The following is a 12433-nucleotide window of genomic DNA, read 5'->3' on the forward strand; positions in this document are numbered from 1 at the left end:
ATAGAAAATAAAGGCAGGCCAGGAACCAGCCTGTATCTTCAGCCCATCCCCCTTCCCTCAACCAGTGTGGTCACAGTCCAGGGACCTAAGATCTCAACCCTGGGAAGAAAAGGACTGAAGAAGGGGAGGAGAGGCAATGAAAGGACAGAAACCCTGGTTTTAGGATGATGTAGTCCAGCACAGGAGGCTGAGAAGGAAGGGGACAGGAATGAGGTGTTACCACAGACCAAGAGTGAGGATGGCACCTGAAGACTTCTGGCCTTGACTGTGTCTGGAGAACATCTAGCAAAAGGAGGGAAGGAATGATCCAGAAGCACCTTTTTCCCAGTTCAGTCCCAGGAATGTATGTGTGGTGAGGGGAGGGTATGTTCTGTGATCTTTTCCAGGTCACCATTGTTTGAACCCCCTGAGCCCAAATTGAAACCTGGTAATGGCAGCTGGGCAGGCAATGAGCCAGGTGGCTGGGATGGGGCTTCATGGGACTGTGGTGCTGAGAGTTCTGCCTCACCTCGCCCACCAGTGAGTCACCTAAGCCAGGCCAAGCTCTGGAGCCTAAGCTCTTCTCCTCTGCCCCCCACACATCTGGGACCCAGCTTGAGGAGAGAGGACTAGAGAAGAACATTAGGGGCCCCTGCATGGAGAAGGGAGGGGTGGGAGAAAGGGAGGGATGACTCCATCTGAGATGGCCTCCAAATTCCACCCCAAGATTGGTTTTCCTTGCCACCAGAGCCTCTACCTCCATACCCTCCCAACTCCATCCCTGATCCTGACCTCATTACTCCCCTCAGGCCCCATCTCTATCCACCAGCTCATCCTTCCCCCAAGAGTTCTCAAATCACCCCCATTATCTGCAACTGAGTCCCAGAGCTTCCATCACTACCTCCCAGACTGGATCTCTTCCAGTCTCTAAATGCACCCACCACTGCCCTCCGAGAACCTATTCCTACCCCCAGCCTCCCAGACTCCATTCCCACCCATCCCCAACCCATCATCCTTCCTCCTAAGGTGCTCTGCTTTGAGCAGAGAGGTGAGAATTGATCTTCATTAACATTCCATCACTCTAAGTGGACTTACCTAGCTGTTCCCTGTTTAGAAAGAACCTAGTCATTCAGAGGGCTGAGGAAATAACCAAAACATATCCTAGGAGGTAATCAGCCTATGTCTCCAGCCTCTTTCCCTCTGCCCTCAGCTGCCTACACACTTAGAAATAGAGTCCTAGGTGACAGGACCTGAGCTTTTAAACAAAAAAACAGGGAATCTCCAAGCCCACCAGAGTATTTAAGCCTGTCTATTCCTCACACATATATATGTAAACAGAGTTATACATATATACATGCACACACAATCCTGTAAACATACATGTATATAATTAATTCACATGCACATCTTAGAATAGAATGTAAGGGGACTTCCCTGGTGGCACAGTGGTTAGGAATCCACCTGCCAGTGCAGGGGACACGGGTTCGAGCCCTGGTCCAGGAAGAACTCACATGCCGTGGAGCAACTAAGCCCGTGTGCCACAACTACTGAGCCTGCGCTCTAGAGCTCACGAGCCACAACTACTGAGCCCACGTGCCACAACCACTGAAGCCCGCGTGCCGAGAGCCTGTGCTCCGCAACAGAAGAAGCCACTGCAATGAGAAGCCCGTGCACCACAACGAAGAGCATCCCCCGCTCGCCGCAACTAGAGAAAGCCTGCGTGCAGCAACGAAGACCCAACGCAGCCAAAAATAACATAAATAAAATAAATTAAAAGAAAAAAAAAAAAGAGGGCTTCCCTGGTGGCGCAGTGGTTGAGAGTCCGCCTGCCGATGCAGGGGACACGGGTTTGTGCCCGGTCCGGGAGGATCCCACATGTCGTGGAGCGGCTGGGCCCGTGAGGCATGGCCGCTGAGCCTGCGCGTCCGGAGCCTGTGCTCCGCAACCAGAGAGGCTACAACAGCGAGAGGCCCGCGTACCGCATAAAAAAAAAAAAAATTTGTTGAAAGAAAGGCAAATAATAGAACATGTACTTGCAAATAAATATATACATACAGCTATATACACATATAACAACACATCCATATATACAGTGCTTATGTACACACATACATATATGCACCTACATGGTTATCTACATACATATATCTGCATTTAGATAATCTACACACATAACATTGTGATGTACATACATACATGTACACAGTGCATGTAGACACATATACACACATAAATAGTATGAACATATTATAGATATCACATATATACTACATATACATGTGCACCTTCACATATGTATATGAATACAAATCAAGCACTTTTTTTTGTTTGTTTTTTTGCGGTACGCGGGCCTCTCACTGTTGTGGCCTCTCCCGGGCACAGGCTCTGGACGCGCAGGCTCAGCGGCCATGGCTCACGGGCCCAGCCGCTCCGCGGCATGTGGGATCTTCCCGGACCGGGGCACGAACCCGTGTCCCCTGCATCGGCAGGCGGACTCTCAACCACTGCGCCACCAGGGAAGCCCTCAAGCACCTTTTTACTCAAATTTTTCCAGTCAATTTAACTGTCTCAAGACCCTAGGCCCAGGTTTGGCTGCTACAACCAGAAATAACCACCAGATGGCACTCTTTCACCACTTCCTGTTCTCCCAAGTGTTGCCAGAGGTGTCGCCAGACATGTCTCTCTCCGCCTAGGCCCAAAGCTTGCAGAGCCGGCGTACCCCAGGCACTGCCCTGTCCCCTACCTACAAGACTGATGCGCTTGTCCTTGGTGCCCAAAGCCTGCAATCTGTGCCCTCTCTGAAATCAGATTCATCCTCTTGGGCCTCCAGGCTTCTGTTGGAGAAGTGGACTCCCCTTTGGGGCTCCAGTTCTGCTCAGCCCTCAGATCCACAGACACATACACACACCCCGTTCACCAAAGAGCTAGCGGTTGGACTTCACCTGGACTCCCTCGACTCAGACCAGCGCGGCTCAAGGACCCTTCCTTGAAGCCTTCGAACTAACAAGCAACCGGCTTCAGTGGCCCTATTCCCCAAAATGGCCCAAGGAGTGAGTCGGGGACATTTGGACACTTGTAGCACCTACACACCGGTACACACAGCCCCCTTTGGCGGCTTACTCCCCACATCCTGCCTGGGACGCCCAGCCGGGTCAGCCAAAAGCTGGGAGGAGAGTGGCTAGGCCCTGGGACTTAGTACCCTCAGCCTGGGAGCGGCTGGTCCCGGTTTAACCCTTCCTGCCCCGGGCCAGTCTTGACTTCAGACCTCTGGTTCAGAGCTGGAAGGAAGCGCATTTGCTCATCTTAGGCAAACTACTTAAAATCCCAGAGATGGGGGAAGTAGGATGGGGCAGAGCCTCTCCTGCCTCCAGACCTAGACCACTGCGAGTCAGCTCCCCTGGAACCTCATACGTCGGGTGTGAGCAACCTAGGACGAAAAACGCGAGGAAGGCTTGGAAACCCGTGGGGAGGCGAAGTCGGGAGTTCTGGCTGCAGCTCGGCTTCCCCCTCCACCTCCCCTCTCCTCCCCCGGGAGCGGCGGGAAATTATTTATTAAAACGCCGCCCGCGTTCTCATTTATTTGCGGAGAATAATCCTCGGCATTGCAGCGCGTTTATTAAACCTTTCCCGTCCCAGCAATTCTTTAATAATAAATCGCGTGTCACTTTCCAGCGACGTTATTAAAGCCGGTCCGCTGGAGCAGGTGGGGGGGGGGTATGCGCAGCAGGGGTTCCTCCTATTCAAGGCTGTGGGGCCTGAACCTGTAGCACCGCGGAGGGGGAAACTGAGGCTATAAGGAGGCTGCACCTGAACATCCTGTAATATCTGCAAAAGTGATGGAGGAGTACGGGTTCTGGGAGATGCGTGTGACCCTCTAGGATCGTGCGGAGCCTCTGCTCTGCAAGTGGGCGCGGTAGGATCGATGGGCCCACCAGGGGGCGCCTTCGAGCCCAGCTGGCCGGGAGTCGCCGGCGAAGAACAAGTCAGTGGCGGATTCCCTGGCTGCTGGGGGACCCAGACCCCAGTCCCCTCCTTCAGCGCGGAGCAGACCTCCTTCTGGGCCGGACGCTGAACGGCCTGACCCTCCTTCCCCCACCATACTGCTCACATCCCTATCCCTACTTTCGCGGTCAACTTAGAATTCGCCCCAAGTATCCAACCCGCTCGAGCTGTTGAGTGCTGCTCCTGGAAACGCCGGACTCCAGCCAGGACTCGGCAACGAGAGCTGTCCTCTGACTTAGCCTCTGGACGAGTCCTGAGGTTCTGCGGGAGGGGCAGCCAAGCCCTTGGGTTGGGGTCCGGGCCACGCCCCTCCCAAGAGGCCGGGCTCCCTGCGTTGGGCCCCAGAGGACAAGCTCAGACACCGAGTCAACTGCGACCTCTCCCGTTGTATGGCGCCAGGCTTCGGGTGGAACCCAGGTGCGTAGGAGGCCTTCGACACCCACACACGGGGGTCTTGGCCTCGCCAACTTAAGCTTTCATTTTCTCCTTTAGTCAGTCAATAAACAGTTCGCCTCACCAGTGTCCCTGGGCGAGGTAAGGGGAGTGTGGAGAGAGATTTCGGGAGCAAAAGAGTACGGCTCTGTAAGGCACCTCCAGCCAGAGAAGACAAGTCACAGTTGGGGCAGACGAGAAAAAAGCTTACCATGATTTTGTCTGGGTTCGGCTGGGAAATGGGCGGCTTCGTAGGGAAATCCTAGGGTGTGGCCCATACATGTGACCAAACTTCTCCCCTCCTCCATCCAGTTTATGCTTTCATACTGGATCCTACCCACATAGATCTGGTTTCCCATTCTGCCTGGGGAGGGGACAGAGAGGCAGGCAATCTATCTCTAGACCAGCCCCAATGGCGTGCAGACTGGGGGGATACCCTCCCTCCCAACCAGATGGCTCCAACCTTCCTGCCTGGGGCTGGGGGAGGCCCCAGCTCAAGCTTCCTCTACATCTGGCAGGCATGTGCTTAAAGAGCAGGACCTACAGCTTCTGGAAGCCAGAGTCCTACTACCCTGGGAGGCCTCCCAGAGAAATGCGGTCTCTGTGTGCAAATCTGCATGAACCATCTGTCTCAGTTTGTTCATAAATCTTTATTGCGTGCCTACTGTGCCTAGTCTTGTGCTAGGCATCGTCCAGTACAAAGTGGTATAATATATGGTACTGCCCTCATGGAGTTCCCAGAACGACAGGAAAATCAGACATGCCCAAATGCCCATCTTACTGCACTGAGCTAAACCACGCTCCATCGTGCCTTCCTGGACAGCAGATGGCAAACAGCAAAGAGGATTGCAGTTAGTATGTGCAATTGGGACTTAGAGAGAGGAAAATTTTCTAGAAGGTGAGTTTCAAGAAAGGGTAGACTGAGGTTAGGCAAAGACTGGGGACTAGGAAAATAACAGCAGGAGCTGTGCAGAAGGGCACTCAGAAGACTGGCTGAGCAGAGCTGGAGGGAGGGCTGCTGGAAAGAAGTAAAGGATCCTGTTGTCTGCACCCCTTTGTGTCAGCTCCACTCCTCCCCACCCCTACCCCCACCCCACCCCACCCCCACTCAGCCTAGAGACCAGCAGGCAGCTATTGCCTAATGCCTGGTTGGTCCACACAAGAGACTGTCCTGGCCAGAGCACCTCCTGCATGGGCCCCTCTGCATCCCACCTCCCCTAGTCGCTGCCTCTCTCCTTACCCTCCAACTTTTGTCTCTCCCACCACCATCACATCTCCCCTACTAAGGGCATTAAAGCAATCTGTGAAGGGGCCCTGCTCCCCCTTTCTAGATCTTTTCAAGAGCAGGGTTGAAAACTATCCCCACTCACCCACCCCCATGGGCCACGGCTCTGGACCTAGTAGTAATCCTCGGCCTCTTCACTCTCAGCCTCCTTCTCAGGAAACAGGTGCAGGAATGACAGCTGGGGTATGCCTGTGGAGTTCAGCTGGTCTGCAAACACATGGGGACAAAGGAGAGAGAACAGGAAAGAGGGCTGTCAGTGCCCATGTATCCCAGTCTGTGAGAAAGCCATGCTTGTGTGTGTACCCACATGCATATACACACATGGACACACATTCAAAGGCATGAATCCACCACCTTCCCCCAGCCCCCAGAGCTCAGGGCTCTCCCTTACCCAGTGTGAGCACTGTCAGGCTAGCTGGGGCCTCAACCTGGCCGAGGGCATTGCGGGCCAGGCAGCGGTAGATGCCCTCATCGCTAGGACGCACAGCCTGGATCTGCAGCCAGCCCGTCACCTCAAACCTCTGGGGTCCACCCCTAAACTGGAGCCAGGAGGAGTCAGCAGCATCGTTCTAGAGGGACCGTGGGCTGCCCCGGGGAGGCCTCTGCTCCCTGTCCCTACCTGCACAGAGATGTGGGGGTCATCCCCTGGCAGCTGAATGTCCAAGCCATCCTTTCTCCACTCGATGGAAGCCATGGGGTAGGCAAACACTTCACAGCCAAAGATCACATCCTGCCCCGTCACGTTCCAAATGTCATATGGATGCGACACAATCTGGGGCTCTGGGGGTGGAGATAGGAGGCCTAAGAACAGGATGGCACATCCAGCCCAGCAAGGACCCCATATACAAACCATTTTGAATGTGTTTGTGAGGGAATACATATATGCTGAAGTAAATACACATCCATAAACATGACATGACACATACACAAATGTAGCTGCAGGTACACACAAGGGTGGGAACACAGCGGTGGAAATGCACAGGCAGACAAAATGCGCAAACAAGCACAGAGACCCACACCTCAGCTTGGCAACCACACTCTGTCCCTGATTGCTCCCCTGTCCTCATTCCACCCTCTAGGCCCCTACCCTGCTGGACTTGTAAGCAACACCTCCCTCCCCCACACCCTCCCCGTTCTCTAACCAGGTCCTGCTGCCAAAGTCTCGAAGATCAGCCCTTCCCCCACCCCACCCTGGTGGCGGGGCAGTCCACGTGGCAAAGGCAAGGACACTGAAATCAATCTGGGCAGCAGGCAGAAAGCCTGCGGTCGTGGGGGGACCCTCCAGCAGCGCGTTTACTTTCCCAGCAGCCCCAGCCAAGCCAGACCCCTCAAAGGGGCTCAGGAAGTGAAGGTTACTAGAGCTGCCAAAGAAAACTTGAGGCTTGAATAGCCCTCAGCCCGCTGGGATGGGGGAGGAGGAGCTAGAAGAGTCCCCCTGCTCCACTAAGCCCTAAACGCAGAGGAAAGGGGAGCGCAGGCAGAGGCCCGGAGACTAGGTTAACTAAGCACTGGCTCTACGGAGCCGCCCAAACGAAACCGGATTGCATCTCACAGGAACCCAAGTTTCCCTGCCTGAATTCTAGTGGTCTGGGCAAAGTCTGAGAGTCTCTCTTCACTCTCTCAATTTTGAGGCCAAGCGTTGGCTATGTGCCTGCTCTCTCAGAGGGCTGGTCTCTGCCAGCCAGGTCTGGAGCTTTCACGCGCCCCAGCGCACGCTGCTTATTGACAAAGCTCCGGACCCGCACCTTCAGGCGGTGGCTTCTGCGGACCGGCCCCGAGAGCAAACTCTTATAATGGACTCGAGGCCTCCCTGGCGTCAACTTTTTCGCTCCGCTGGCCAGAGACCAATGCCGTCGGGGACCGGGGAGCAACGCCTTTTGGAAACCCAAGTGGCGGGGGTGGGGGTCGTGGGCCGTGCGTACCCGATTCGCAGGGCCCGGGGTGCGCCACGGTGAGGTTGGCGTCCGGCCGAGCGCGGGCCGCCTCCTGCAGGCGGCAGATCTGAGCGTAGGTGCGGCCGTCGGAACCGCAGAGAGGGCGCTGCGAGCGGCAGGCACACAGCGGCTCGGGCACCTCTCCGCGGCTCAGGTCGCCACCAGCGTCCAACTGGCACTCAAGCTGCTCGCCGCAACGCCCGTAGAAGTGGGCACTGGGGTCCAGGTCGCAGAGCTGGCCTTCGAGATTGGCGCATTCCCAGCAGCAGCCGCACGCGTCGCGCACCCGGCCGGCCAGGCAGCCCCGCGGCGAGGCGCACTCTTCTGGCCGGCAGGGAGCGCAGCCCTCGCCCTCCGCCAGCAGCCGTAGCCAGCCGCGCCGCAGGTAATCGGGGCCTAGGGATGGCCGCGCGCCAGCCGGGGACGGCGTCCGCACCACCAGGAGTAGCAGCAGCAGCAGCAGCACGGGCAGCGGCAAGGCAGCTGCGGGCGGCTGGGGCATGATTAGCTGGAAGCCTCGAGAGCACTAGCGGCTTCAGCGCGTGCGTGGCACCCTGCCGGGGATGGAAACCAGGTCAGGAGGTCAGAAGCAACCTCCTTGTTACTCGTACCAACTTGGACCCTAGCACTGCCCCCTCCCCTGCTACCCTGGAGTCAAGTGTCGAAGGGTCATAGGAGGGGTCATCCAGTTACGCTGGGTGGTAATTGATTGGGCTGTTCTTGGGGGTTGGGGAGAGGTGAAAGGAGGGAGTGATAAAGCTCAAGCACACACGCGCACCACCTCTACTACCACCACCACAAACCATTCAACTTCGAAGCTTCCTGCCCTAGAGGTGGGTGGGAATGGCCGGTCCCAGGAGGAAGGAGTTGTTAATAAGGGTGGAAAGGGGGTGGAGCGGGGGAGGTTGTGTGTGTTAGGGTGGGGGTGGGGTGATGCCCTGGGGCCCAGAGCACTCACCTGGTGTCCGGGACTATGCCCCTCAGAGCAGCCGTGACTCCTGTCCGAAAAAGCAGGCAGTGGAAAGGAATCGGGTGGGCCCGCCAGCCACCTCTGCTCCGACTTGAAAATCTCTGACAGAGTCCACGGACTTGCACTCAGAGAGCAGCTCCTCCGCCCCCTCTCCCCGCCCCTCGACGTTGCATACCCCACCCCCTCCCCTAGTTCTGAAGCTGCCAATTTTATGCAGCCGTACGGGACCCTCCTGGGCCACTTCCCCCTAGCCTGGTCCAAACTCACAGTAGTAACCGGACACCCAAGCTGGGAAAGGACTAGAGATGGGGTGGAGTGCGGGTTCGGAGTAGGGGATGGGAGGATGTGGGGTAGCTGGGAAGTTAGAGTTGGTTGAAAGGCTAGGCCCTGTCCCATCTGACTTTACAGTCCAATCCGCTAGAGCAGCTGCAAAAATGACAAGGAGGTAGGAATTCTTGTGCCAAGTCGGGCGTTCCTGCAGGGCAAAGCCAACCAACATTGTCTCCCCGCAGCCCAGGGGCGATTGCAGGCTTGTCCACCCCACTTCCCCACCAAGTCGCGGACCAGAGACTCGGCGTTTACTTCTGCCTCCTCACATGGGGCCTCCTCCTCCCTCCCCACATCCGGCAGGTGCTCCAACCCGAGGAGGAGCCGGGTGATTATAGAGGTCCCAGCCGACCGGCGGCCGCTGGGAGAGGTGGGCGGGGCGCCTCCCCAGTGGGCAGCGCTCCGGGTCAGAATTACAGGTTATGGTTGCTAGGCCGGCAGGGCCAGAGGCATTCGGTCTCGCGGCCGCCACCGGCGCCACCGTGGCACTTCGGGCTGGGGGCGGGGAGGAGAACATTCCTGGAGGCTCGACCTCCGTACCGGGGGTCTGCCAGGCCCCGCCCCGGCCTGCCCCCAGCGGCTTACAGAAACCGCGCTGCAGTCCAGTTTGTAGGGGGCGGAGACTGAGCTTTGCAGCCAGGGAGGGGACGTTATTCAGTCAGGCTCCCTCCGGAAGGACCTGGCCCGGGGTGGACACCGGCCTCTCCATCAACCGCGAAGCCAGCGGCTGGGCCTCGGCCTCTGGACCGCCCAGGAGGACTGGCTCCGCATGCGCACTGGGTGCCGGGGAGTCGAGCTCTCGGAAGCGGTCAGAGACTCTCTCTCCTGACCTGAACGCAGCCAGGCCCCTTCATTTAGGGGTTCCCTCGAAGGGCTCTACTGAGGTGGCCGTAGCCAGATACACAGTCACCCTAGTCTCTAAAACGCAGAAGAGTGAAGGGACGCAAACTTCACGCGATATCTCGTAACTGTCGCGAGAATCAAAACAGGAAGGAAGTCTAGGAATTCAGAACAGGAAAAGCCCGCGGGTTTTAAACCGTAAAAAGAATGGGTGGAGCCCGGTAAGGCTGATAGTTGTGGGTAATTCCTTGTCCTTGGCTCTGGGGGGCAACTGAGAGTGTCGACCTGGGGCAGAAGTGAACTGTAAGAGAACTGCGGGAAGCCCTGAAAAAAAAGGGGGATGGGGGACTTGAAATTGCGGAGCTGACTAATGGAGCCACTCAAGGACAGGTCTCTGGCTCTGGTTTACAAAGTACCATGAGGGCTGAGATCGATGTCCGGGTTACAGAGCGGAAGCAATCCGGGATCTCTTAATGAATTGGTACCGGCTTCTAAAACCAGGAGCCAATATTTAAATAACAAACTCCACAGATCTAGAAACTCTTCACTTACCCACCTTGTTGTAGCCGGTTGTTTACTTTCAGTCTCTGCTGTGCTCTTTACGTCTGGTATTAGGAATTGTGACTAACTCACCACTGTATCTTGTGAACCTAGCCCCTCTCCTGGCAGCCCAATAAATTGTCGGTAAATATTTGTGGATTAAATGTGAAAGACTTTTCCTGAGTGTGAAAGTCAAGTTTAACGTGGATTTTCGGAGTCGCTGACGAAGGCTGGATAGACAGGGAACGAGCGCCCTCTGGTGGTCTTGCGGTTGGTGACGAGAACAGGACCATGCATACAGTAGGCACCAAAGTTGTTGACTCTACAGGACATCTTCTTTTATTAAGTAAAGATTTGTTTCAGGAAAACTCAACATATTGTAAAAATACGTTTAGAAGGGAATTTTTTGCATAAGACACAATTTGAAAGTTTAGATACTTTCCCAGATCCCCATCATCTGACACTTTATCCACTAAGGCTCCAAAACACATTCAGTAACATCTATTCGCATCGTAAATAGTAAATAAATAAATAAATTTAATAAATTTGCATACTTACACTTTGAAAATGTTGACTCAGTTTGACCGGATCATGCAAAATTGTTGGGCCACAGGAAAAGGATTCTCTTAATTCAGATGATGAGACTACTGCAAGGAAAGAAGCCAGGTGGCAGCATCCTTTGCATCGGCATGAGGGAGACTAGATTCAGGTGAGGAGGGTGAAGTTAAAATTTGTTGAAGAACAGATAATCCTGCCTCTTTCCTCTCCTTACTCTTTCCTATAGATGCTTGTACTGAAGAAGGAATGGGGTATAGAATATAGTTTGCTTTCCACTGTGAGCCATAGCCTGCAGTTCACGGTTATCATACATTTACTTTCTTTCAGCCACTGACCCATGAGATAATTGTTAAATATAATGACAGAATGAAATGGGTCCTAGACAAATGAACAACCTAAGATGAAACACAGCATAAAGGATCAGTTTGGTAAGAAATTACTTGGGAGGACACACACATTCTAACCTGTCACTTCTTGAACCCTATTTTGACACAACGAGTGAAAATTATAGGGTTGCAACTTTGGAAAAAGCAGAAGTGAAATAGATGGTCCAGATTGACCCGTTAGAAATGGATACAGAGAAATTGTGCTTCCAGTGAACATTAGAATCAGTTAAGTCAAAAAAGTCTCAACATAAATAATTAAGACGGAATACCTTGTAGCTACCTACTACGACAAACTGGTGAACTCGGTCAAAATGAAAAATACATGTTGGAAAGTAGAGTTAAGTGAAGAGGAGAAGTATATGAATACTGATCACAGCTGTGTAAATATTATATATATCATCAACAAACACCCTAAGAGAGTGGAACAAGGCAAATGGTTGAGTATAATGCTCACAATCCTTTATTTTGCAAAATTATTTTTCATAATAAAAAAGTAGAGGCTACTTTTATAGGTAAATTAGGATGTTGAGATAAATGTAGAACGTTGGGCTAACCAGGTGGGAAGATAAGCATTATAATTCAGCAACAAAAAGCATTACGAAATGAAAGCTGGAACACCCAGCAGACTAGCTCTCTGGAATACCAAAACATTAAGGCAAGCTGAATGAGCTTTGTGACATGCAGAAAGAAATCAGGTGAAAATTTTCTTCAGCTTACTTTTCTTATGTCACAGGAGGCAACTCCTTCCCCCAGGATCCCAGTTTCCCATCCATCTTTTTTAAAAAATAAATAATTAATTAATTAATTTATGGCTGCATCAGGTCTTCTTCGTTGCTGCGCGCGGGCTTTCTCTAGTTGCGGTGAGCGGGGGCTGCTCTTCATTGCTGTGCACAGGCTTCTGACTGTGGTGGCTTCTCTTGTTGCGGAGCACAGGCTATAGGCACATGGGCTTTGGTAGCTGTGGCTCGTGGACTGTAGAGCACAGGCTCAGTAGTTGTGGCGCACAGGCTTAGTTGCTCTGTGGCATGTGGGATCTTCCCAGACCAGGGCTCGAACCTGTGTCCCCTGCATTGGCAGGCAGATTCTTAACCACTGCGCCACCAGGGAAGTCTCCCATCCACCTTTGAGATGGAAATCATAGCTCCATCTGACCTAACAATGTGGCCACATTTTGTATTGA

General features: G+C 53.9%; 1 protein-coding gene across 1 annotated transcript; it reads right to left on the minus strand.

Moving 5' to 3' along the window:
* Positions 1 to 5684: 5684 nt before the first annotated feature.
* On the minus strand, positions 5685 to 8703 carry KAZALD1 (Kazal type serine peptidase inhibitor domain 1). The gene is made up of 5 exons (XM_082854260.1): positions 8591 to 8703; positions 7621 to 8186; positions 6318 to 6478; positions 6090 to 6237; positions 5685 to 5905 (listed from the first exon to the last, which is right to left on the minus strand). The coding sequence occupies exons 2-5, from the start codon at positions 8132 to 8134 to the stop codon at positions 5811 to 5813; spliced, it is 918 nt and encodes a 305-aa protein (XP_082710386.1). The 5' UTR covers positions 8135 to 8186; positions 8591 to 8703; the 3' UTR covers positions 5685 to 5810.
* Between the last annotated feature and the right edge of the window lie 3730 nt (positions 8704 to 12433).

The sequence above is a fragment of the Leucopleurus acutus genome, assembly GCF_964270905.1.
Source record: "Leucopleurus acutus genome assembly, chromosome: 14".
Classification (NCBI taxonomy): domain Eukaryota; kingdom Metazoa; phylum Chordata; class Mammalia; order Artiodactyla; family Delphinidae; genus Leucopleurus; species Leucopleurus acutus.

Bases quoted from the DNA above. Each gene is read 5' to 3' on its own strand.
- KAZALD1 (XM_082854260.1), bottom strand. From the start codon at position 8,134: ATGCCCCAGCCGCCCGCAGCTGCCTTGCCGCTGCCCGTGCTGCTGCTG. The intron at 6,479-7,620 runs GTACGCACGGCC...CTCCACCCCCAG, and splicing joins CCCCGGGCCCTGCGAATCGG to AGCCCCAGATTGTGTCGCAT. The intron at 6,238-6,317 runs GTAGGGACAGGG...TCCTGGCTCCAG, and splicing joins ACCCCCACATCTCTGTGCAG to TTTAGGGGTGGACCCCAGAG.